This window comes from Lampetra planeri, chromosome 23 (assembly GCF_965212315.1).
Source record: "Lampetra planeri chromosome 23, kcLamPlan1.2.h2, whole genome shotgun sequence".
Lineage (NCBI taxonomy): Eukaryota > Metazoa > Chordata > Hyperoartia > Petromyzontiformes > Petromyzontidae > Lampetra > Lampetra planeri.
Genome location: NC_136129.1, coordinates 6504098 through 6530220, shown reverse-complemented (window position 1 = coordinate 6530220; position 26123 = coordinate 6504098). Strand labels below are relative to the sequence as shown.

General features: G+C 49.3%; 1 protein-coding gene across 4 annotated transcripts; it reads left to right on the top strand.

Moving 5' to 3' along the window:
* The first annotated feature begins 4846 nt into the window (after positions 1–4846).
* On the top strand, positions 4847–24540 carry FOXRED2 (FAD dependent oxidoreductase domain containing 2). 4 transcript variants are annotated; one of them, XM_078604953.1, is made up of 11 exons: positions 4855–5108; positions 6829–6997; positions 7603–7669; positions 9839–10469; positions 13470–13721; positions 15669–15941; positions 16915–17081; positions 18173–18338; positions 18915–19156; positions 20136–20306; positions 23370–24540. In XM_078604953.1, the coding sequence occupies exons 4-11, from the start codon at positions 9940–9942 to the stop codon at positions 23468–23470; spliced, it is 1902 nt and encodes a 633-aa protein (XP_078461079.1). In that variant the 5' UTR covers positions 4855–5108; positions 6829–6997; positions 7603–7669; positions 9839–9939; the 3' UTR covers positions 23471–24540. The 4 variants fall into 4 exon arrangements, with proteins under 4 accessions (XP_078461080.1, XP_078461079.1, XP_078461078.1 ...); XM_078604952.1 differs by having other exon boundaries at positions 6829–7116; XM_078604951.1 differs by lacking the exon at positions 6829–6997.
* The last annotated feature ends 1583 nt before the right edge of the window (positions 24541–26123 follow it).

Sequence of the window (26123 nt, the reverse complement as noted above, 5' to 3'; positions counted from 1 at the left end):
TCCATAGATTACGAGCTCTTCTGCTTACATAAGCCTCCGACGTAATTAGGCTGGTCGAGGCCGCAGAAGAAAAAAACATCAATTCACAGTCCGGGTAGACTACATTATTACATAAACACACACGTGGAACAGCCGCGGTCTAAACGCTCGCATTTTTTCAGACTCGCAGTCTGGCTGGATAACGCAAGCCAGATGGCCCGAGTGGTGAGCAAACTGCCCTCGGAGGGCAGTGTTTAAGTGGCCAACTCCATTTGATTCCAGGCCACGGTTGACTGCACCAGTAGCGACTGATATCTGACCCGCAGCCCGCCCTACTGCCGTCCCTGCGAGCCCACACTGACCAACCAGCCGATGCGAAGTTGCGGGCAGACTTTGATCCTGCGGTAGATTGGCAAAGGAATTGTGAGTGTATTGTTATTTCTAGATTTGAAGTTTTCGTGACTTCAAGGGTCCCATACTCTTTGGTTTTTTCGATAAAGTTGCGTAGGTAAAAAATTTAATAAAAATAAATTAAATCACGACGTTTCGGAGGCAACACAAGCTTCCATCTTCAGGTGGCACCGCCACAGTAATTTTGTAATAATGTAGTTGCCTCCGAAACGTCGTGATTTAATTTATTTTCTTTTTCTTTTTTACTTACGTGACTTTACCGAAAAAAACAAAGAGTATGTATTGTTATTATTTGTAACCCAATTGCCAAGTCAGCTACCACGGACTGTACAATTCCCATTGCTGCTTGCACATTAATGCATGGTCATCGGCAACGGGAACGTTTCTATTGTTACGTGAATAACTCTGTGACGCACTTTGGAGGAATATTCCAATCTCAAATATTTCAAAGACCCTATACAAAGAAAACTTGAAGCACCAGAAATATTTTTTTATATATATATATAAGAATGTTAAACATTGCACGGACAGACACAATATGCGGATAACAGGTACAAAAAGAAAATCTACAATAATTATTAGAGAGATGCAAGTGGCATTTCTCGGACATGTCATGAGAAAACATGAGACAAAATGTTTTGACCGGCTGGCCGTTGTGGGAAAAGCAAATGCGCCCTCTAGAGGATCCCAGCTACATTGCTACAATTGTACAAATCCCTGCAAGTGATTAAAGAAACACGATCCCGACCGTTGACCACGTCGCAGTGGACCGCCGTGGCCTCTCAATACATCTGTAGGTATCTATACGAGTCTAAGAGTTCTCTCCTGTGTAACAAGATCGAGGCCATGGTCCTCAAGATACAGCTTCGTTGGGCAGGGCACATCGCCAGGATGGAGAACCACCGCTTAGCTAAGATTGTGCTGTATGGGGAACTGTCCTCTGGCCATCGCGACATAGGGGCACCACAAAAGCGATACAAAGACTCCCTGAAGAAGTCCCTCACTACTTGCTGCATCGATCACCGTCAGTGGGCAACACAAGCAGCTGATCGCAACTCCTGGCGGCACACAGTCCACCAGGCCACCTCCTTCTTCGAAGATACCCGCAGGGCCCGTATGGAGGACAAAAGGAGAAGGAGGAAGAACCATGATCCCTCAGCACCCATCCCAGATCAGACCTATACTTGCAGCCGTTGTGGCAGGACCTGCTTGTCCCGCATAGGCCTTGCCAGCCACCAGCGTGCTTGCAGAAGATGTGGATGTCCTTCCAAGATCTTCGTTCGCGAAGCCAAGCCATGATGATGATGATGGAGTCTATGAATACTCTTAGGTTTTTCGGTAAAGTCACGTAGGTAAAAAAATTAATATAATTGAAAAAACAATAGAAATAAAATAATAAATCACGACGTTTCGGAGGCAACACAAGTCTCCGTCATCAGGTGAGACCGTCACAGCTAGATTTACTGTCACGGTAAAACGAAACGTCGTGATTTATTATTTTATTTCTATTATTTTTCAATTGTATTATTTATTATTTACTGTTTTACCTACGTGACTTTACCGAAAAACCTAAGAGTATGAATCTTTGCAGTCACGAAAGCTTCAAATCTAGAGTCTATGAATCTCTGTCTGAGTCTGTGCGTCTGTATGTGAGACGACATAGTGGTGATCCACTGGGCACTTTATGTGAATCTAATGGTGCCTGTGTAAGTCTCATGAGTCTCTCAGTCCGCGTCGTAGTAAAACCACTGCACTCTGTGTGAGTTTACGGGTCTCTATGTGAAAGTCCATGATCGCTGTGGTGCTGTGGCCGCGGGCCGTTCCAAATGAAGTCACGGTACTGTGTGTTCTCTCATCGTCGATGTCAGCCTTGTATTCGGAAGCACACGACTTCTCTCTCTCTCTTTCTCTCTTTCCGCCGTCTCTTCATGTCCCTTTAAAGTTCAATTTGTGCGCGTTATAAGTTTCATAATGGATCGCTAGGCACTTTGTTCAGCATGATGTGACCACCTTTTGACTACATTAGCAGTGACAAACACCAAACACACACACTGCATATACAATGATGCTCGCCTTATCTAGACCCACAGCTCAAAAGAGCTGCATGATCGGGCACATTATTGCTTTGTAATTGTTTATACCGCCAACAATGCAGTGTGGAGGTCACGTGACAGGCAGAATCAGAACCGGAACATTTACTTATACTGGAGGAATCCGATAAGCTATGAAGATCTTTTTCACGATGGCAATCGTGCGTCCCCTGCTGTTTGTGAGCAGCACACTCCCGCATGCAGTTGATTCTCCTGAGCTGGTGGTCTCGACAAGGCTGAGAACTCTATACTGTACACGCATTGCAGTGGTCACGCGACACGCACGCACGCAAGGCATATTTTTTTTACTATTTTGATTTTACCAGATAAAGTCCGCTGACCTATATATCTATTTTTAAGAAGCGACTTGGCCACACATTTACAGCTCAGCGAAGTGGCTTATCACGTGGGAAATTCTAGCAGCCAAACACTCTAAACGCACGTTTCTATAAACGGAGGGGAACAAAAACCGGAGGGCCCGGAGAAAAATCCACGCGATCACGGGGGAGAGAGACACCCAAACTCCAAATATACAGCAGGCGTCAGGGTCGAGATCGAACCCACGTCCTCCTGTATACCGGGCGATTTAATTAACATTTCGGGGGAGTCGTGGCCTTCCTGCTGTGTTTATGAGCAGCAGCGCAACTCTTTGCGTGCTGTTACATCTAGTATTTGTTTCCAGCCTGCATACATTTCCCCAACGGGTTCCCCCTCTCTATTTACAGAGGGCGTTGGATTTGAAATGCCACACCAGTCTTGCAATTGCTTTGGGAATGATTCGCACAAACTATAACCTGAACCGCGTGAGCTCCCCAAACAATCTACGCTTTGTAGCCGTACATAAAGGTTTTGTGCCCGAATTGAAAACAGAGACGACATTTTAAAAAAAAACCCAGTGAGAGTTCATAATGAATGTTTGCCGAGACCGCGGAGCGTTTAATGGTGAACTTTTACTTGTCAACACGCAAGGGTATATGTATTTATGTACAGCCACTCGTTTATTTCGCTCAGGTAAGAGGCGTATCCGTCAATGGTATATACTGTCTCAAACTCTACACTGTGCGTGACTCTCTGTAAGACACACATCTGTGAAAAAGAGCTTTATAGCTCATCGGATTCCTCCAGCATAAATACACATTCTGATTCCGGGTTAAGGCAGTGCAATTCAAAGCAAGTGAATTAAAATGAAAGGTTTGAACCAAAGTGAACGGAATGAAGTTGATCGAAGCCAAAAGGTAAGAGTGAAAGAGACAACAGAGTCTGTGTTGTACAACCATCGGCTTCTATCAGCTTTCTGGGACCATTTCTTTCCCCAGCAGGGTTTTGCTGATGTGATAAAACCTGCGGTTTCAATTTTCAGTCTCATCAGCCATGCAAGTCAGTGTGCGTGTGTGTATCCTGTTCAAACACATTTTGCAGGGTCGCCTTGATGTATCAGGTTAAGAGTTCTCTCCTGTGTAACAAGAGCTTCGTAGTTCATCGGATTTGTGCAGTCTAAAGATTATCATCTTTATCATTTTATGAATGTGTATATGTTGAACTTCTTTTACAGCGCACATAGCCAGTCTTGCTCGTCGGAGGTGCGCTGGGTGGTGGAGGATAACAAACTAAACGCAAAAAGGCAGTTCGAAAGAAATGAGCTTTCAATCTAGATGATGATGATGATTTTAAAGTGCGTAGCTCCAAGTGGATTCCTAACATCGGGAAGTAGAAGAGCGTTCCAGACGGCCGCAGAAGCGCATCTGAAAGCACCGATGGCCGCCGTCTTTGTTCGACGTGCCCATCAAATATTGTGGGCACCAGACCCACGTTTATTCGACTACTTAAGTCCCATTGCTTGGCTAGGTACGGCGCGAACGAAGGTAGACGTACATTTATACATTTCAAAACCGGTTTGTTGACGGTGGCCTTAAATTGCGCAGACTTTGGTTTGGGTGTGCTGTGCTTTTTGCAAAGGGCAATATTTATTATTTATTTATTTATTTATATTATTTTTTATTTTCTTGATGTACATCGCTGTGAGATGCAGTTTCGCATTAACGACGCTATATGTATAAATATATTATTACATATCAACTGAACAAATGTATTTTTAAAACGAAGTTGCGGCGGCGGGCAGGGGTGGGTGAGGTGTTATATGTGCATAAATACGAATCAAAGTTTATTTTTTCTCATTAATTAATACACTTTCAGGAGGTTCCTGCAACGTTCGGTGGATTACATTTTTTTGTCGCAAGGCAAATTCCATAAAAAAAATTTCACGAGACCATTTGCGATGGCGTGGAGGGAGGGTAGGGGGGTGAGGGGGGTGAGGGCCTCCTGGTGCTGACGTCACTGTGGAGCCGCTCACGGAAGCAGCGCGCGGCCCCTTTAACAAGCGCGGTCGATGTCACGACGCCGTGCGCGCCGCGTGCGCGTGCTCGGATCGGCTCGTTCGCTCTCAACCCCACGTCACCTACCACGGAGAACCACCACCACCACCAGCACCACCAGCAGCACCACCAGCAGCACCACCACCAGCACCACCACCAGCACCACCACCAGCAGCACCACCAGCAATAGCGGCAGTGGCGGCTGCTGGCAGGAGCGGACCACTTCGACACAACGGCGTCTGGTGATTGTTGTGAGGTTCGTCTCGGAGCCACAGTCCCGCACGTAGCAGCAGCAGCGGCAGCAGCGTCTTGCGCGAACGTACGCGCCGCTTGTTGTGGGACACTACTGCACGTGTGTGCGTGTGTGCGTGCGCCTTCACGCGTTCGTGACTATCGGTATGTGCCTTTGTTAGACAGAGCCTTTTCGAAAATTCACTGCTGGATGAAAATGTACCCCCCCCCCCACGCTGTGTGTCGGTCATGGGTGGGGGGTGAGGATGGGGTGGGTGGGGGGTGAGGATGGGGTGGGTGGGGGGTGATAATGGGGTGGGTGGGGGGTGAGGATGGGGTGGGTGGGGGGTGTTTGACCATACTTCACCACGCTGGTCAGCGCAGGTTTGGTGACGGAGGGGGGGGTCCAGCACCGTGTTCAGATTTCGTTCGCCACTGATGTTAGCCGTGGCTGCGAATCGAATCTCAGCTCGCCGGGTTCGGAGCGCAAGTGTGGTTACTGCTGCGTGTGTGTGTTTGTGTACATCAGAGCACACGTGTCTGTGTGTCTGTCTGTCTGTGTCTGTCTGTGTGCGTGCGAGGAGCGGTGGTGTAGCGGTTAGCGCTACGCTGCGCTACGATCCTGGCGACCCGGGTTCGATTCCCGCTCACAGCCAAAATCAGTGACGATTATCTGAACCGGCACCTGGGCCTCCCCTAGGTCGACTCAGCCTCCAATGCGTACCTGGTGCTGTGTGTAAACATCGCCACTGGGGAGACAAAGGCGACCGGCCGTGGTGCTGGCCGCCCAACCCGCTCGTGTGCCGTTCTGGCCTTAATAAGTGCTCGCTAACAGCGCTTGCCCCAACAATCTGTTACAGGCTACACGTGGGGAGATCTTTGTCTTTTTGTGAGAGAGAGCGAGAGATATTTATGTATTTGCTTCTCTCGCCTCCAGCCTCTGTGATGATTCTTCTCCTACGTTTGGTGGAAGAGGCTCACGGTGGCCTTGTCAGTGCGTCGAGCCGGCAACGCTGACGATCGGCGATTCGCGTTTTCGTCTCTTGAGTCCGGGTTTGCGCCCCCTGATTTTTAGTCGAGGTTGCTGATTGTGGCCATTCGATTGTGTTGAGCGATATATACACCGTGTTTGACAGCAAATAATAATAATGATGATTCTAGATTTGAAGCTTTCGTGACTGCAAGGATCCGTACTCTTTGTTTTTTTCGGTAAAGTCACGTAGGTGAAAAAATATAAAATTAATTAAAATAATGATGATGCCCTCTTATTTTTCACGGAGAGCCTCGCCTGGGTCTCTAATAGGACACCACGCTTGTCAGGAGGATGATGCATTGGTTTGTTTGGTCAGTTCCATTCATGAGCGTTTGGCAAGAGAGAACACATCCGGTGGGACCCGGATTGACGTGGAGGGGGGGGGGGGAAATAACGCTCAAAGCTCCGCACAGATGGATTCAATAATCCATCGCTACACTGACATCTCCTAGCCACCTCGCAGGTATCACGCGGCAATCATTGTTCGATTATATATATGGGATTGTAGAGTAAATTGCCATCAACTGACTTTAGGCGATCAATACATATTTAAAGGATGTTGAACTGATAATTTGATTTACAGTAATAAGTTTAGTGCAGATCTCTGGTGTGCGCGTGTTTGATGTGGGTATTGCAGAGGCGCGCTTTGGTTCATAATGTGGGCCGTGCGGGGTTTTGTCGATCAGTGGCGTGTGTCTGGTGTGTTTTGAAGAAGTCGACATGTGAGACGAGAGGAATAAATACATACGGAAAGGAACGTGGGTACCCCGATGCTGACGACTTGCTGGACGCTGCTGACTTGCTGTCTGCTGCCGTTTAAAGCGAGACGAATCGAGTGCAAATGTGCAGGCCGGGTGAGAGAAAGCAGCTGAGGAGGAGAGGTGAGGAGACGGAATCGATCACCGTAGACGGGGTGGACGCCGAGGAGAGGCAAAGGGTAGAGCGGAGGAAAGGTGGCAGCGGCGGAGACGAGGTCACAGAGTTCAAGTTCATTTATTAGGTATAGCGCTGTGAGCCATTCGGCTCTTGAATCGGGTGCAACCGCAACAAACAAAAAACAAAAACATGAACAAGAAAACATCTTAAAGTGAATATGTGACTAAGTGCAAACAGAAAAGACAGCAAAATATTGCAGAAAAAAACACCGTACACCAACGTTGTGTGCAAAAATCTGAGTGGGATGCAAGTCAAACAACAACAACAACCACAAGACAACTTAGATTAAGGCCATCAGTATAACTCTGTACTACAACAAAGGGGGCGGGGCGGGGGGGCACGGCTGGACAGGGAGGCAACTCGGGAAAGGAATCGGAACCAGAATTTAGACTACTGAAGGAGCTATGAAGCCACTGTGAGCGAGTCACAGTGGCACACAGTACAACGACAAAAAACGATAGCAGTGCAAAATAGAGAAAGGGGTAAACAAGTCACAAAAAAATGTAGTAATCATTAAACTAAACTTTTTTTACTTTATTTTTTTTACCAGGCACAGGGGACCCCCGCACCTACGAACCTAATTGGCTCCTGTACGACGGTCGCAAGTCGAGGCTGTCGTAAGTCGAACCCCCGCTTCCCATAGGGCGCAATTTACATTTCTCAAACCCCCCCCCCCCTCGTCACAAATCGTCACAAATGTCTGACCCCCCCCCCCCCCCATGTGCATGGCGTCATTTATGGACGGCCCCTATTACCATGATTTCTTCTCGGGATATTTAAAAGGCAATCGGATGGACGCAAGGCAGGGAGGAAGGAGACAGCGAGTGAGGCCTCTCTCTAGCAGTGGGAGGTTGTTACAGGCTGACGACGACGACGACAGCAAACATTTGCTATGATCGTGTTTTTTTTCGAAACGGAAGATCGCGACAGCGTCGCGGGTGGCGTCTGTCCCGTCCGTCCGTCCGTGCAGGAAAGCCAGGATGCACTTACCGCCCACCCGGGACGTTTGTTTTCAATCCCGTCGGGTCAACCTTGTGGGGCCGGTTTCTCTGTAACTCGATATATGTCCCTGTTGACTCGAGCAACCCGTGGCACACGAGGTATGCGTGTGTGTGTGTAGTGCCCCTATGAGGGTTTGGTGACAGCCTCAAACGAGAGCTCTCTCTCTCAAGTTTAGGGTTGTGGTGGGTGAGGGGAGAGGGCTGGAGGCGTTTAACCCCCTAATTTGCCGTCACGATTTTTTGTGCATTTTTCTTCCTTTAACCTTGACCCCCCCCCCCCCCCGGTTACTTCCTGTGCAAGGGTTCGATTCACGCCCTCGGCCAACATTGGTGACGATTGTCCGAACCGGTCCTGGGGCCTCCCCTAGGTCGACTCAGCCTCAAATGAGTACCTGGTGCGGTGTGTAAACATCGCCACTTAGGGAGACAAAGGCGGCCGGGCGTGGTGCCGGTCGCCCACCCCCTTTCTTAGTGGCCTGTGTTGGCCTTCACAGGTGCTGCTCACTAACAGCACTTGCCCCAAAAAATACCATAAGGCTATACGGGAGATCTTTGTCTGTGCATCGGTATGTCTGGTTATGCACATGCGGAGAGAAGTTGTGCTTCCGTGTTGAAATGCCAGTCTTGGTTCGTTAAGAAGAAAACATTTCATGAACGCGTTATCGTCACCCTCGTTAACAGCGATGGTCAATCCACTGCTGGATGAAGGCCTCCCCACGTTGCTACCGTCTGCCGTGATCTCCCGCGTACTTGGTTCGCTACACTTTTTTTATTCAATGAAAATGAATGCAACCAAGGTTATATGTTCGTGTTTTTTTATGTATATAAAGCACAACGTCATGTTTTAGCCGAGTAGTCGGGAAACAATGCTTTCAACTGCTTCGTCACTGAAATCAGATGTTGACGAAAATCAGCTTGGCTTCTTTTCTCCTGCTGATATTCTGATGGAAACATTTGCCCATTCATCGATCGCGTTCATTCGCAGCCCTTGGTCGATCCACTGCTGGATGACGGCCTCCGGACGCTGTAAGTTTTTCTCACCTGTACCGTCGCCACCACGCTGGTCAGTGTGGGTTTGGTGAAGGTAGGGGAGCCAGGTCCAGGACTCGGTTAGGATATATCTCGCCGCAGATTGTCACCGTTGCCGAGAATCTAACTCGAGATTGTGGTTGGGTTCATCGCGCGGTCGTGTGCCGACCACGCCGCACTAACCCCACACGCTCCCCAAGGTTGTTTCTAAACGTCAATGTGGCTTGCTGCTCAAATGAGGAGTTGACGCCAGTGGTGGAAATTCCACATATAATGTGTAAGTGGGGGGCAAAATCTCTCCGGAGAACAATCGCTGGTGACTTTCACACAAAGTGGTGCTCGTTTTATCGACCCTGGTAGGAATGATGGGCCGAGTCAACTCCCAACCGTGATGTGAGTGTTGCTTTCGAGTTGATGTAGATGATTTATTTAGATTATTTGGCTGCTATAAATTTCAACAAATAATGAACCGCTTTGTTGAGCTTTCATTTGTGGCCAGGTCACTTCTGGCAAAGAAGCTAGTAGCTCAGTGGGCTTTACCTGGTAAAATACATACATTTAAAAGTTAAATTTTTTGGTGTTTTGCTACACTTTCCTCTACTTTGCACTTCTGTCGTGTTTGTTGTATTGTTTGTTGTTGTAACTTTCTGACCAGCCCCTAATGGATATCTGTGAAGAAGAGCTTTATAGCTCTTCGGATTCCTCCAGTGCAAATAAAGATTCTGATTCTGATATCGTTTTGCTGCCTCCGGTTAGAAAATGACACCGCCGACACGGCTGCAAAGAAGCTGACGATCCTGAGCCGCCGGAGGTGGCAGGGGGCAGCGGGGGGGGCGGTACGGCCGTGCAGAGACAGCATGCCGATGAAACTCGCTCCCTTCAAGCCGACGCTATGCTGCCTCCTGGCGCTGCTCGTCCATGCCAAGGGGGCCGCGTCGTCCTCCGTCGCCAAGGACTTCTGCGTCGTGGGCGCCGGGCCATCCGGCCTGCAGATGGGCTACTACCTCGAGCAGTCCCGGCGAGATTACGTCATCCTGGAGAGAAGCAGCGCCCCGGGTCCCTTCTTCGCCGTGTACCCGCGGCACCGCAAGCTCATCAGCATCAACAAGCGGCACACGGGCAAGCGCAACAAAGAGTTCAACCTTCGCCACGACTGGAACTCCCTGCTGAGCCACGACGAGACGATGCTCTTCCGCCACTATTCCCGAGACTTTTTCCCGCACGCCGACGACATGGTGCGATACCTGAGCGATTACGCCAAGCGGTTCCGCCTGAATGTGCGCTACAACACGAACGTGACCGAGATCAGGGCCACGGCAGACAGCAGCGCCTGGAACGGACACCGCTTTGTCCTCGGGGACCAGAGTGGCAATGAGTGGCGGTGCCAGTAAGTGGAGCGTTTCTTTCCCCCTCCCACCCACCCCCCGTGCATCCGAAGCTTTTGCGAGACACGGGCATTGTGCCACGGGCGGCCCTATCGCGACTTTCGGCCGCTGCCGGGCGAGGGCCCGAGCTACGCCGTGCGTGTCGTGGAGAGGGGGGGGAAGGGGGCTTCTCTGAATGTACAGTGTCACGCCGGTGGGCGTGGGTTGGGGAAAGCGGGGAGCATAAACTTAACTATTTAAACTATTTTTATTTTACCAGGTAAGGCCCACTGGAGCTATGAGGATCTTTTTCAGAAGCTACCTGGCCACAAATGATAGCTCAACGAACCGGCTTCCCGCGTGGACATTTATCGCAGCCGAATACTCCGAAACGCACGTCGATTCTAAATGTTGAGTGGAAAAACCGGAGGACCCAGAGAAAAATCCACACGATCACTGGGGGGGGGTGGGGGAGAGAGAACATGCAAATTCCAAATACAGCAGGCGTCCGGGTCGGGATTGAACCCACGATCTCCTGTATACCAGGCGAGGTAGTTACCATCTCACCACCATGGCGCCCCGGACGTGGCAGCAGAGGGCCGTACGACGATGGGTTTGTTGAACTGCCCTCTGCCAGCCACAGTGTAGCTCTGCAGCAGCCTCTAATACCTGCTTTATGCGTGAACTAATAGACCAGCGTGGATAAATATGATCAAAGAACCCCAAGGCGGAGGAGGCCTTCATCCAGCAGTAGATGTGTGTGTGTGTGGCTGATGTTGATGTGCATCAGCCAGTCATCTCGGTCATCTCAGTCAGTCGACCCGTGGCACCTGGGTCTGCCCTGTGACCTCCTGCCAGCGGGCGTTCGACACTTCACGTGGCTTCAAGGTGCACCTGTCCTGGCACAAACGTCGTGGTGACGTCACCGCCACTTAGTGGCGGTTGTTGTTGTGGAGCAGCAACTTTAATTTTACGTTGAAGTGGTTGAGCCAGATGATTGCGTCAGGAGTAGCCGAGCGGCGAATCGCCTAGCCAATGCCACCTTCATGTTTGTGAATGGGGCATTGAGTCATTATGTGTCCCATGGTTCTGTTCTGGATGGCCAGAGTCGCATACTCACACCGCCAGAGTGTTTAATTTTTCATTTGTGCATCGAGTATTTGCATCTGCCACGGTTTGCGTGTGGATGCGGCTCAGGGTTTTGGCCCATACGCTTCGTGGAAGATCGTAGCCAGGGATGTTATAAGTCGGGTCTTCCACGAGGAGGCGTTTGCGACTTTTAATGATTGATCAATTTAACGAGAGAAAATAATGTCTGACTTCTCTCTGTTAAGTCGCATGCCCGCGCATGGAATTTGGCAATGTTGCCTCTGTAGATTATTCCCGTAGTTATGCAAGGATTTTTTTTTTACATAGATTGATCACGGTAATATATTTACTGTACCTTGGTCCGCTGTGTCACATCCGTAACAAGGCGATGCAGTGAGATTGACTACGGTGATTACACAAACGTCCGGCGAATTTTTAAATTGTGTTTTACAGGGTTCGTGCCATTATTACTGCGCCGCTAATTTCCAGACAGGAATGAGGGCATTAAAAAACGATTTCAATTCGCCTTTGGCCATTTAAATGTTCGTGGTGGGGGGGGGGCAGAGTGGGTGCTGCCCTAATCAATCATAAATTCAATATTGAGCCGCACTATGAATTTATATTTGCACAAAAAGAAAAGATGCTTTTATCTCAAAGGTCCGCTAACGGTTATGCGTGCATATTTTATTCACAACGCTTAACTGAAAACGTGGTGTGTCGTGAATACAAATTGTCGTATTTGTAATCTGTTGTATGAAATTAACACGATTGCCTGCTCTTTAAAATCACGCTTTAGCGTTCTTTAATGCTCACCATTAAAATAGTCCGTGAAGGTAATTCCCTTCGAGTTGTAATGTCGGTGGCTTAAAGGCACGAGGTTCAAAGGTGCAACCCTCCAGTTGCCAAGAGGTGGAAATAAAAACTATTTAAAAATAGATATTCTTACTTTACCAGGTTAAGGTCCACTGAGCTACGTAGTTTTATTTTTTCAGAAGCAACCTGGCTATCAGAAATTATAACTCGACGAAGTGGCTTATCATCAGGTGGAAATGTATAATAGCCAAATACTCTAAACACGTTGATTCCAAATGTGGAGGGAAAAACCCGAAGGGCCGCAGAGAAAAATCCATGCGACCACGGGGAGACAAAGAGACACGCAAACTCCAAATACACAGGCGTCAAGTTTGGGATCAAACCCACAACCTCCTGTATATCAGTCGAGATCGATAACATCTCTCCACCGTGGCGCTTCAATAAAATCCTCGTCTGTTCTGGGTGGCCACAGTCGCACACTGCCAGAGTGTTCAATTTTCCATTTGTGCAATGAATCTCTCCATCTGCTGCTGCCATGGTTTGCGTGTCGATGCCTCGTGGAAGATCGAAGCCAGTGATCTCGTGCTTCGGGGTCTTTCAAGCGGCGGTGTTCGCGACCGCTAATGGTTGATTAATTTAAGGGGAGTAGAGAATGTTCGACTTCTCTATCTGTTAAATCGCATGCCCGCGCATGCAATTTGGCAGGATTGGGATCGAACCCACAACCTCCTGTACACCAGGTGAGGCGGCAGACCTACTTTCCCCTCGGAACTGTATCCACCTGCGGTAATCAATAGACAGGTGGATTCATCTTCTTGGTTCTTTCGGTAAAGTCACGTAGAAGGGAAGTAATAAAATAATAAAAATAAAACATAGTGAGAATTATTTTATTTTATTATGTTTTATTTTTATTATTTTATTACTTCCCTTCTACGTGACTTTACAGTGAGAATTATTTTATTTTATTATGTTTTATTTTTATTATTTTATTACTTCCCTTCTACGTGACTTTACCGAAAGAACCAAGAAGATGAATCCCTGCAGTCACGAAAGCTTTAAATCGAGGAAGGTGGATGTTTTTGTCGTTTTTTTATATTATCAACTTTTTTTGCATCTGCCAGGGTTTTGTTGGTGGCCACGGGCATGTGGCTGCCCAGAGTTCCCCGGTTCATCGGCTCCGAGCTGGTGGAGGGCTACGAGGACGTGTCGGTGAACCCGAGTGACTTCGAGGGCCAGAGCGTGCTGATCCTGGGCCGGGGGAACTCCGCGTTCGAGACGGCCGACAACATCATGGGCTCCACCAACCTCGTGCACATGCTGGGCCGATCCCACCTTCGCCTCTCCTGGGCCACGCACTACGTCGGAGACCTCAGGTCAGGTTCACAAGCCAATGGCCAAGCCTCGGCTGCAGCCGTGCAGATAACGCTCGATTCTTTTTGTGGGCAGATCATCTGGGAGGGGGGATTTTTAGGTGTTTTTATTTTTTGGGCTCACGATTTGCAGGCCCCGAGGGTTCCAAACTGCCTAAGCGTAAAAAAAAATATTGGCGATGCGTTCATACTCTTCACCCCTGTGTTGTATCGGTCAACGACAGCAACGACGACTACGGATTGCGGCGCCCCCCCCCCTCCCCCCCACCTTTAACCTCATTCCGTTCCTCTATCACGTGGCCTCACCTCTTCTTCATTGCCCTCTTCCCTCCCCTCGCCCCTCCCTCCCCGAAAGCCCTTTTGTGACACCCCCCCCTCCCACCACGTGCCCTCTGGTGGGCTCGCTCATTCCACGGCCCTTGCACTGCCCCTGCCGTCTAAGTCCGCCTTTTTCAAACGATGTAAAGCGCCTTGAGGCACGGCGCTCCATAGATCCGAAATAAGACAAATAACCGTAAAGTACCCGTCGTCTGCTTCACGGTCGACGTTAAACATGCCGTGACCGTGTGTTTGTTTATATTCTCTCTGCCCCCCCCCCCTGCCCTTCCCCCGCTCCCTTCTCCACTCATCTCCCCCCTCCCTTAAGTGATCCCCCAGACACCTTTCCCCGGTCCCGGATCTGAGGGCACCTGGCGTCGGTTTTGTTGCTCGCGAGTGATTTGTGCGCTTCCCTCCCCGACCTTCGTGTTCTGTATCGGCCTCTTGAGTAAATTAAAAAAATACAATTAAAAAAACAATGCCGTGGCATATTTGCAAAAGAAGACTAAGGCCCACTGTGTGCTGGCATCATGCTGCCAAGTTTACCCAATTTTAAAAATTGCTCGCATATTACTTATTACGAAACACATCGCGATTGTCACACCCCCCCCACCACCTGCTGCAGCGAAAACTTAGCAGGACCCTCCTGCAAATGTCTCCAGTATCAGTGACGCTTTAATGAGTAAACAGATGTAATAATAATTATTATTATCCGTGTATCTTTTATTTTATCTCAGCCATTCCGCTTCCCCCATTACCCTGGCTAACCAATCGAGAGCCAGCTGTGTTTTGCACATGTGTCAATGAGAGCGCGTTCAGGGTGCCTCGTTGCCAACAAACCTCGATAATTGCGGCGCAAAATGTTTTCCACTCCGGTGTTAAACACAGGCCCCACGTGGCTCCTTCGCGCGCTGGGAGGTTATTCACAGCTCGCATGATGGCCCATTTATGCCCTCGGCGCTTTAATTGCCGCTATTCTTCAGGGAGTAGTGGATGCCAAGTGTGAATTTTTGCTCGTGATTTCGCTCGGTGGCTCCAAACGCTGGAGTGCGCGGTCGATTCGCTCGCATTCAGAAGGTTGCGAGTTCAAATCCTGGCAGAGGTTGACCCAGCCTATCATCCCTCGTCGCTCAATATAATCAGTAATATGAGGAAATCAACAATGGTTGTCCTTTATAGAGAGACTTTTGCGAGGTCAAATCCTGGTAGAGGTTGACCCGGCTCTTTAATCATCCCTCGTCGGCCAATAAAATTTGTACCACTTTGTGAGGAAGTCAACAATGATTCTCCTTGGGAGAGATTTTGCTCCTGCCACAGGACTGTGCAATTTCCACCACTGGCTCGGAGCTATAAGCCGGAGATGAGCTCCACCTCATTGCTAATTTGGATCGGTGCGAGGCAGAGCTGGGTCAACATTTCACCCACCAACCAATACTAACTGTGGCCAGGAGTCGAACTTGGATCGGCGGGTTTGTAGCGCAATGCGCTGACCTTTTGCACCACAGCTCAACATTATTTTTTTGCCAAAAAAAAAACGCCCTTTAACAATTACTTTGGCCATCCCCCACAAATCGGGCCCCTACTGTCTCCTGCGCCGACATTCCGGCCCTCCGCCCCGCTGTGCCTCCGCAGAGCCATCAACAATGGCCTGCTGGACACGTACCAACTCAAGTCCCTCGACGGTTTGCTGGAGGCGCCCATGGAGGCCATGGCGGTGGTGCGCAATCGGCAGGGGAAGCTGCGTATTCTATTGCACGACACGGACGGGAGGAAGACGCTGACGAATGGCGGCCACTCGAAAATTATCGACCCCAGCAAGAACAAGGACAACTTCTCCCTCCGCGAGCCGTACGACCGCATCGTCCGCTGCCTGGGCTTTGAATTCGACTTCTCGGTCTTTCACAGGTATGCCAAAGTGTTGGCTCACGTTTTTGCCGTTGTTTTTTATAAACAAGAATGGGCACCGTGTTCTCTGGACCATGAGGTGCAATTTTCTCTCTGTGTGTGTTTTACATGCCCAAGTTTGGGGTAATGCTTCTAACAACTTGCTGTTTGTTTTAGTGCGTGACCAGATTTGTTAAAACTTTATTGACAACCGGGCGTGTGCATCTAACTTTTCGGAGCATCTAACTTTTCGGAGCGTCTTATAATGCGGCGAATACGGGTACGTAGTTTCCGTGAAGCAAGCGGCGCAATTACATTTCTCCGGTAATACCAAGTGCATTTCATCTCTGTGAAGTTTCGATGCAGTCTCTTGTATGGATCTTCCGACAAAAGCTAATTATCTGTGTCTCGTAGAAGTTGACATCGCACGTCTCGTGCGCCGGTGGAGGTGGTGCTTATCACAGAAAGGTTATCGGCAGCCAAATAAATTTCTGTGTTTGCAATTTTTTGCTAGACCTATAATTGGTTTGTGCAGTGTGTGCATTTGGGAATTCGCATCATCGCATAGCGTGGTTGGGGTTCTCGATAAGGGAAATGGATTTGAAAGTAATTTAAAACTCAGTATTAAAACGATTAGCGAAGGAAAATTGTAGTGTTATTTTTGCCGCTTATGCAAAAGCTAGATTGCAAGACAATTCGTCTTTTTTGGTTACCTGTGAGGTTTTAAAATCATGAAAATGTATTGCCAAAATTTTATTTTGAGTAGCAGTCTCAAAGAACTTCCACTGCTGTGCTGCGAAGGATTTCCACTTACTGCCAGATAAGTAAATGTGCGTTTTAATATTCGTATTTTCCCTAAGCTAGGAGTGTGTGTGCACATTCTTCCATCAACGCGTATTGCAGTGAATCCACGGCAAAGCAGATTACGTTTTCGAAATATGTCACTTGCCACATTTTGTTATATCAACCCTTCTCAAAATGTCTTTCAATTTAGCTCGACAAAGACCAAAGCTGGATCAGGTCAGAATAAAAAATACCCAAAGATAAAGGCAGACTACGAATCGCCCACCACGAGAGGGATGTTCTTCATTGGCACGATCAGCCACTCGGTAGACCACAGAAGGTCGGCCGGCGGCTTCATCCACGGCTTCCGTTACACAGGTGAGTGGACACCGAAGCCGCGGTGGTAATTCAACGAGCGATCATTTTTAGCGCAACGATGGTATTCTCTGTGGATAGCACAATGCCCCCCGTGAACCCTGCAATCCGAAGTTTTTAATACCCGTTAGAACCTTTTGGCGTCATCTGATCCAACACCATGTGAGACTAGGCTCTAAGGAAAACTGTCTCGGGTGTGGACCAATGAACTTCAAGGACAGTGTATACATTATCAGAGTTATGTTTTTTGTTTGCATTATGGCTGCAGGTATTGTGGTCTATGCGAACATGACTCCTCGTAAAATAAAGGTGTCCCTTTTGTTGCCAGATAAAAGGGTAAAAAAACAATTATCATATTTTTAATACCCGGCCATAGATTCAACAATAACATTATAATACTCGGCCTATTGGCGGGGAAGCGTTGTCGAGCACCAGCCGCGCTTATGTTTTGTTGATTTTGGGGCGACCCCCCCCCCCTCCCGGCTTATCCTCCACTTGCCTTCTCCCCTCACTTCCTCCACCATACAAGCCGGGGACTTTCCACCCCCTTTTTGTTCCTTTTACTTTCTCATACACCCCCCCTCCCCCCTCCTCAGGTTATCTGTCCCCCCCCCCACCTCATCAACCAGGATGCGCCTGGTACATGGGGCCTGGTGGATATTCGCGTGCGGTTGTTTTTTTTTGTCGCCCAACATTCTGCAGCGGCCCTTTGTTCTTGGGTACGACAAAAATCTAATAAAAAAATATTTAAACAAGAATATAATAATGTCAACTTGTAAACGCGCCGTGCGGGATTCGCGCATTCTCGACAAGCGAGGGGGAACGACTCGGAGGCGCGAGGAACCACAAACAAGCGGGAAGGCACCCAGGCCGGGAGCCGGCGCCAACAATTGTTACCAAAGTTCTCTGGTCCTCTGTGTATTAAGGCGTTTACATTGAGCAATTCTTCTCTCCAGCTCTCTGGCTATCGTCAGAAGTCGCAGTAGTAGTAGTGCGTGGCGAAAGCCCGAGTCTGTTAACGCTTCGACGTCGCAGACGCGAAAGGCACGCGCGCACGCGTTGACTTGTCCGTGTGAACGCGTGCGCGACCTCAGCCAGGGCCGTGTTCCGCTCGATGGAGTGGCGGTACCACGGGGTGCCCTGGCCGTCGCAGACTCTGCCGTCCTCGCTGCTCCTCGCCACGGTCGCGCGGCGGATTAACGAGGCCTCGGGGCCCTACCAGATGTTCAGCGTGCTGGGGGACATCGCCCTGCTCAAACGGTGAGAGGATCCAGCGTTCTTCACTCTCGGTGTAGATTGAGGGTGGTCACAGTCCCACCGTAGCTGAAGCGTCTGCATCGGCTGTCTGCGCTTAATTGCAAATACATTTTTCAGTCACCGTGAGTGAGGTGGGTCTGCTAGTTGAGGGGTCAGACTGCTGAGAATCCTGAGCTTGAATCCAGGCAGTCACGCCCTGTGATTTAACTTGGGTTGTCGAGTGTAGCGGGTCGATCGTCCTAGCCTGGTCACCAATGACTTGGTTGTACACTTCAAATAACGTCCAGCTCTGAGACTTAGATATCCGTTTTATCGGTGTTGCTCTACATGACGTCTGATGTTTCTCTCCACGCACGTTTTGGGGGCTCCATTTCGTTCCCCTTCATTCCCCGAAATAGCTCACCGTAACCCCGGGGGCGAAACGTTGGGCCGCGTGCCATTCGGCACACCCCCAAAACGCACACCGGAGAGCTCCCCACGGCATCACATCCGTGCAGACAGCCTCCCCCCTCGCGATGCCGCAGCACGGCAGCGTTTGTCGAACGAGGGCTTGGCGCCCCCTTCGCTGTCCTTGTCCAGTGACGGCACCGAGTTCGAGTATCTGGAGGAGTACCCCATCGCGGCCCTGCCGGCGCTGACCGCGAACACGGGCAAGTCGGCGGAGGGCGGCCTGCTGGTCGTCAACATGGAGTACGGCAAGAACTTCTCGGGACCCGGGGAGGACGTGTTCCGCACGAACCGCGCCGTCGGGGCGCCCCTCGACGCCTGGCGCTCCAACTTCCTCCACCCCGTCGTCTACTACTACGAGCGGCTGCCCACCGGTAGGAGCCACGGCCGCCTCGGAGGCTCCTGGAGGCCCCCGAGGGCCCATTGTTGTGGGTCCCCATCGTTTGTGTGAGGACCGGAGGAAATCTTCTTGGTTCTTTCGGTAAAGTCACGTAGAAGGGAAATAATTAAATAATAAAAAATTTACATAATAAAATCATTCTCACGACGTTTCGGCCACTTTGTTGAGCTATCATTTGTGCCCAGGTTGTTTCTGAAAAAGCTCAGTGGGCCTTAGCTGTTAAAATTAAAAATAGTTTAATTTTCAGTTTAGTAAACCATGAAGGTGCAAGACAATTAAGAAAGGGGCTGTTTTATTCACATATTCCTGCAGTAGTTTTTTTTAGCAGGGGACAGTCTTGCTGTGTGTAATCTCAATTGAATAATTTGAAAGCAACTTTACAAATTTGGCGAAAATTTGGACCAGAGACACCAGCTAATAATGGCCTACTCTTTTTGAATGGTGTCATGGGATATTTAACGTCCACTGCAAAGTGAACAGCACGTTGTATTTTCAAGTTAATTCGCGTGAAATATTAACCAGGGCGGCCTGCCGGACTCGAATCGCGACCCTCTGCAAAAAGCGTGGAATGGGTTACCAAGTTACTTGGTAGAGGCGGGGCCCGGATAAATAAAAAACACACCTCAAAAGCAGAGAATGACTGTGATAATGTGGAATGTCTCAAGTGTTTTATTATCTCTTCAAGTGATCGTTCTACTTGTCAACCCATTTGCGGTTTATGTGGGCACGAAGTTACGGCCTCCCCGACAAGTGAGGAGTAGCTAAGACTAAACAAAACAGCATGCACGTGAACGCTATTTTTTTTCTTCACTTTTATATTTTTTCCTATAAAATGCCACGCTTTTAATCCGCAAGCCCGACGCAAATCCTCCCACGGATGCTCGAAACTCACCTCCTGTGGGATACTCTCCCGCCTGCCCTCTGCACCCCACTGTCGACAATTCCCTCGGCAGAGTCGGAAATGAGGAGGAGGCCCAAGAAGTGGCCGCTCCCTCGGCCGGACGCCATCCACCACATGGTCGAGGACTTCCTCACCGACTGGAGCGCTCCCAACACTCATCTGCTGCCACTGCGCCGATTCCTGGAGGCCTGCCTGCACAGAGACCTGCGCAGCTACTTTGCGGGTAGATGACACACGCGCAACCTGAAGGAGTATAATGTTTCGATTTAAAGCTTTCGTGACTGCAGGGATTCATCTTCTTGGTTCTTTCGGTAAAGTCACGTAGAAGGGAAATAATAAAATAATAAAAATACAACATAGTGAGATTCATTTCTCACGACGTTTCGGCCACAACGCAAGCAGCCGTCCTCAGGTGAAGAACAGGTCTGTCGGAAAGACAGCAAGAAGGAGTATAATGTTTGTTGTTGCTTGTAGGTTTTGTTTTTAACATTGCTGCGAGAAGTAACAAGCTCTAGTGGTTTCAGGGCATGGGCAGAGTTTGCAGAGGAGGGGGGGCACGGGGTGGGGGTTAAGACCCGTTCCAAACCTGGGCACCTTTATTAATTTACTAGCCTTTTGGCCATCCAAGGACAGGCGTATATTTCAGTAAATCTGAAATATTCAATAGAGAAATTGTTGAGCTCATGATTATTAATGAGGGGGGGGGGTGCGGTATGTTGAGTGAACGACCTTCTTGTGCGTTAGTGTAAATTTCCACGCGGGCATGAATATTAATGAAGGGGGGGGGGGCTCTTTTGCAGTGACGTCACGCACGGATGTAGCACTGTGGTGCCTATATGAATTTTTTACCGTCACTTTCTGTAAAGAAAGGTCATTTAAAGCGACTTTGCGTAATACATTAATTAATTCAGCTCGACCTTCCTCTGTGTAAGTGTAATAATCCACCCACTCATGAATATTAATTAGATGGGGGCAGGCCTCATGTGGAGTGACGTCACGTGGGGGGGCGGGCCTAATGTGGAGTGACGTCACGCGCGGGACACACACACATATTCTTGGCTCATTATATATTTCAGTAGTTAAGATAATAACATAATGAATTATATGCACCCGCGATTCCTAATGTGAGGGGACAAAGTGAACCCCCCCGCCCCTCCACCCAAGTATAGAAGTCAAACTCCGCCTCTGCTGCAGGCGTCACTCACGTGTACCGGTTGATACGAACCGCACGAGCAGGGAAAGCGCGGACCAGTGCGTTTCGGAATCAACTCCTGTCCATGGATCGGTCCACCCCTGGTGTTGGTGATTCCGTTGGGCCGTTTGTTCGACCACGGCGGACAGCTGGGCGTGTCTCGAAGCCCTCAGTCGCTCCGTCTCTCTGGGCCTCTCTGTGCCACGTTGCCCACGAAGAAGGGGGGGCCCTCTTTGTCGCGTCGTTGACCAGTGCGTCGAGTTGTTTTTGTACACTTTGCCGCGCGAGAGATCGGAATGGATGATTCTCGTCCCATGACGTCACACCGCGAGCGCAATTGTGATGAAAGTTCCGCAAAAAAAGACACGCAACACGCATTTCTTCGTTTCTGCTTCATTTGTGAGTCTTGACATCGTGACAACTCGTACAGTCGGCCGGAGAGAATATGGAAGGGGGTGAAGCGATCAATCCATAACTTTCACTCAACATAGCTTCGGCACATTCTGCGCCATTTACCTCATTAAGAAAATAAAAGGGCTATGCAGTTACCCGCGAAGGGTTCCGCGCTAAGTCTCGAGAATTTGTTGCATCTTCCCACAGCGTTGCATCCAGCGCCGCCTTGCCAAGATCAGACTGCACGCGAACCTGCATTCCGTTTGGCGCGTATAATGTTCCGTCAGAACCTGTTTTGACGATCAGGATGCACGCATCGGTTGACAACTCGCTTTGCCAAACCCAAAATGAGGGGGGGGTGCGCACATCACGGTCGACACTGTACGATTCGGTGTGCAACGGCCTTAACGCTGGAACGGCAAACGTCAACGGGACCATGTGAGCTCTCGGATGTGGTTTCGGGTTTGCACCGCATGTTGCTTAGCGCGATTGTCCGACATTTCGCTCCGCGTGGCTGGAAGCTTTTTCAGGGGTCGGAATGACGTATGAAGGTATGTACGTTGAACTTCTTTCTCACCGTACATAGCCAACCGTGCCAATCGGAGGTTGCTAGGGGGAAAGACAACAAACTAAACACGAAAAGCAGTTCTAAAGAAATGTGATTTTACGTTTAGAATTAAAAGCATGTGGCTCCAGTGGCTTTCTAATGATGACAAAGCAAAAGTCGCGGCAACGTGGAGCGAAACAACAATCACGACGAACATCGAACGACACGGCCTATGAACCAGAGGTCGCAAACGGGTTTTGATTCCTTACCCGTACCCGTACCCGGCCGCACCAGGGTCGCAAACGGGTACCCGTACCCTACCCGTACCCTACCCGATACCCGGCCGGGTACGGGTAGCCGGGTATCGGGTAGGGTACGGGTATCGGGTACCCGATTGCGACCTCTGGGATGAAGCCATGTTGCAGGCGCGGGTGGGTTGATTCTAGGAACTTGAATTGTGAGAAGAGACAAGACGTTGGGAAATGAGTGACAAACGGTTACTCACCAGTGACTCACGGCCTACCCGTACCCGTACCCGGCTGCACCAGGGTAGCAAACGGGTACCCGTACCCGTACCCGGCCGGGTATGGGTAGCCGGGTATCGGGTAGGGTACGGGTATCGGGTACCCGATTGCGACCTCTGCTATGAACACACATCCGGAGGGCTATACGGTACAACCGCGACAACCTACGCAGTCGTATTCCAACTCGCGTTGTTATTAACAACAACACGCAACTAGAGTTTGCTCAGCACGGGACACAGTACGGAGTGAGAATAATGGCGCCATTGCACCACCGCAATTAGGAGCATAGACCATCACTAGAACTCCGGTCACAGTCGCGCGGCCATCGGACAAAGACGGTCACTGCATCGCGCGCTTTCAGATGCGCTTCTGCGATCCTATGGAACGCTCTTCCTTACCATATTCAGAAACCACTGGAGCTATACGCTATTAAATAATCTTAATTGAAAACCCATTTCTTTATAACTGCTTGTTGTGTTTAGTTTGCTGTCCTGCCCCCGCACGTCCCATTAGCACAGTTGTCAACGTATGGTACAAAAGAAGTTCTACATTTGGCACGTGATGATATTGCGGCGGTACGTGGCGCTATTGCTGTGGTGCGTGACGCGATTGCGGTGGTGCCGTGTGCAGAGTCGTGCTTCAAGATGGCCTTGACGAGTCAGCAGTCGCCGCTCTCCTGCCAGCAGGGCTACTCGGAGGGGCGCTCGCTGACCACCGACGGCCTCGTGTAGCACTGCCGCCGCTCCACAGACATCTGGCGGTTTGTTTGTACCCACAGCTGGGGGGCCATGCCATGGCAAGCACTTGGAACGGCTGAATTTTTTTGGCAGGAGCGCTACATCACGACCGCTTGCAGGACGGGGTTCATCGGAGCCAAAACAAAAAGAAACGTGGCTCCACGTTGCATTGGGTTGACATCGCTGTCGGCGGCGCAAAGACATTTTAAATTAGTTACACGATGGAAATAATTGGTGAATGTGATTTTTTTTTACGATTTCCCTTCTAAATCTGAAACGTTAAAACTCGCCAAACTCATTCTTCGTCTACAACCGTTATTTCCAAGCGGTACAATCTGTGCGCGGGTGTCCCTTGCATCACGGACGCAGTGGGATTCCCCTTCTCTCGACACGTATATATATTTTCTTATCTGCCGATGATCAAATAACCCTGCTTACCACTCGAATGGGGTAACCGCCGGTACAGTACGGGACGCACGCCAGGCATTGCTGAAGGCAATCACCGAGGCAGCGGGCTGCACGGTGGCCGGTGAGATGGCAGTACAGCGATGGGCGCTCGGCACGCATAGAGGCCGAATGCATTTCGTCTGCGGGTGGATTTTGTAAAAAAAAAAAAATGTCCAACTCTGAATCTCGGCACTCGTATGCGTGGTGGGTTTTCCTCCGGGTACTGCTCCGGCGTCGTCCCACGTCGTCGCTTTAAGATGTTCTGTGTTCATATTTTGTTTGTTGCGGTTGCACCCGACTTAAGAGCCGCATGGCTCACGGGGCTATACCTAATACATGAACTTGAACGTGAAAGCCAATCACTCACGAGTGGAATTGGCCCAAACGTACCAATGCAGGACCCTCCTGAAAAAGGGTCTTGAGGCTTTTCCGGGTAAATTATTATAATTTTTATTGTTGTAACGAATCGAAGGCCTATTTTTACTGTGTGTAAACTGATTTTCTGGAGTCTCTGTTAGCTCATTTTTGATACTCATTTATTTATCTAAACGTTGCTATATATTAAAGTCATGTTTGTATATACGTTACCTATGTGTATAAATCTGCTTTCATCTATACGTTGTTGTTTTTTATTGCGTATTCTCTAACCCCCGATCATGGGTATGCCAAGATGAGAGATGCAATTGTATTCTGATGCCGTCTGAAAACCAAATTGTGTGCACGCGGTAATTAACGTTTGCCTGCGTGCCTGAGATGTATTATTTCTGCCTTCAAACTTCTCGCCACATCAACGGTGAACTAAGCACATTACCCTGTGCTGTCGCGCAATCCGAATAATAATAATGTGACTGAATCCACACGTTGAAATTTACATGAGGCCAACATTTATTTTCTCATCTTTCAAGACGTTGTCTGTGTCCAAAGGTGTATTCACTCGGACGTCGCTCAAAACTCAGCTTGTAGATCGAGGGAAGGTGTCAAGCAAGAAGCCAGGTTTTTGATGGTTTACGGAAGCGAGCAGAGATTAGTCTGAGTCCATATTCTTAGGTTTTTTCGGTAAAGTCACGAAGTAAAAAAATTAAAATTAATAATAGTTTTATTAATTTTAATTTTTTACCTACGTGACTTTACCGAAAATACCTAAGAATATGAATCCTTGCAGTCACGAAAGCTTCAAATCTAGAGTTAGTCTGAGTGTAAACAATATTTGAGGCAAGAGTGTATCTATTACTGTAGGATCGGACAGCTGTTTTGAAACGAATGGAAACGAATGCTGGAAATTATGTGGCAAGCCAGGATGTGCGCGCAGCAGAAGGTCTGGTAGAGACCACGGCAGGCAGAAAAGTGTCGCAGATATGATCGGCTAAAAAAAGTTTAGCCGGGTGGGATGTTTGCAGAATGGGAGAATGGCCATTTTCCGAGACCGACATTGGAATGGTCTTCACGAGTCCGTTGACCAACGGGGGGAAGTCGACCTAACCCCAGGTGGTGGTGGCGGTGGGACACTGTGGGGGCAAATCTCGAGAGGTCGCTCGTCCAATCGGCAGCATCTACGGAATCTAGCGCAGAGGGTGCAACGCGTTGGCGAGCCGGAGGTTTGCACCGATAGCTTTGGCCACGATGATCACGTCTTGTGTCTCAATCCACTACGACTAGTTGAAGGCCCTCCCCCCCCCCTCTCGCTGTGTCGGCCACTGGGGGTTCTTTGACCATACTTCGCCACGCTGCTCGGGGCGGGACGCACAGCACCGATAGGCAGAAATTCCGTCACTGCCTGGCCGCAGTGGTTCTTAATCCCAGTAAACATTGAACGTTGGCGTGTGTACTTGGTTCTCCGCGTTTGCGATGTAACTTCAGTTTTTTTAAGTTTCATTTATTTGGTATAGCCCTGTTAGCCATTCGGCTCTTGAATCGGGTGCAACTGCAACAACAAAAAACATGAACAAGAAAGCATCTTTATGTGACTGTGCAAACAGAAAATCCAAGAAAATAAATGATGATGAGCACCCGATCCAATATCCCTCACTCCTGCCGTTAGCCTACGACCGGCTTTGACATTCAGGCCCGCTGGCTTCGTTCGCACACTTTTCTTTTTTAAACGATCCCACGGGGATTCTTTAGACTACTGTACAAGTCTAGCGTCGTTTTGTTGACCGGTAACGTTATAAAAACCCACGGTGGCGACGCGCTCTTTTCAGAA

Excerpts from the sequence above, each read along its gene's own strand:
- FOXRED2 (XM_078604954.1), top strand. The coding sequence starts at position 9,940 with ATGCCGATGAAACTCGCTCCCTTCAAGCCGACGCTATGCTGCCTCCTG. Across the intron at positions 18,339-18,914 it reads GACATCGCCCTGCTCAAACG|TGACGGCACCGAGTTCGAGT; the intron begins GTGAGAGGATCC and ends GTCCTTGTCCAG. Across the intron at positions 20,307-23,369 it reads CCTGCGCAGCTACTTTGCGG|AGTCGTGCTTCAAGATGGCC; the intron begins GTAGATGACACA and ends TGCCGTGTGCAG.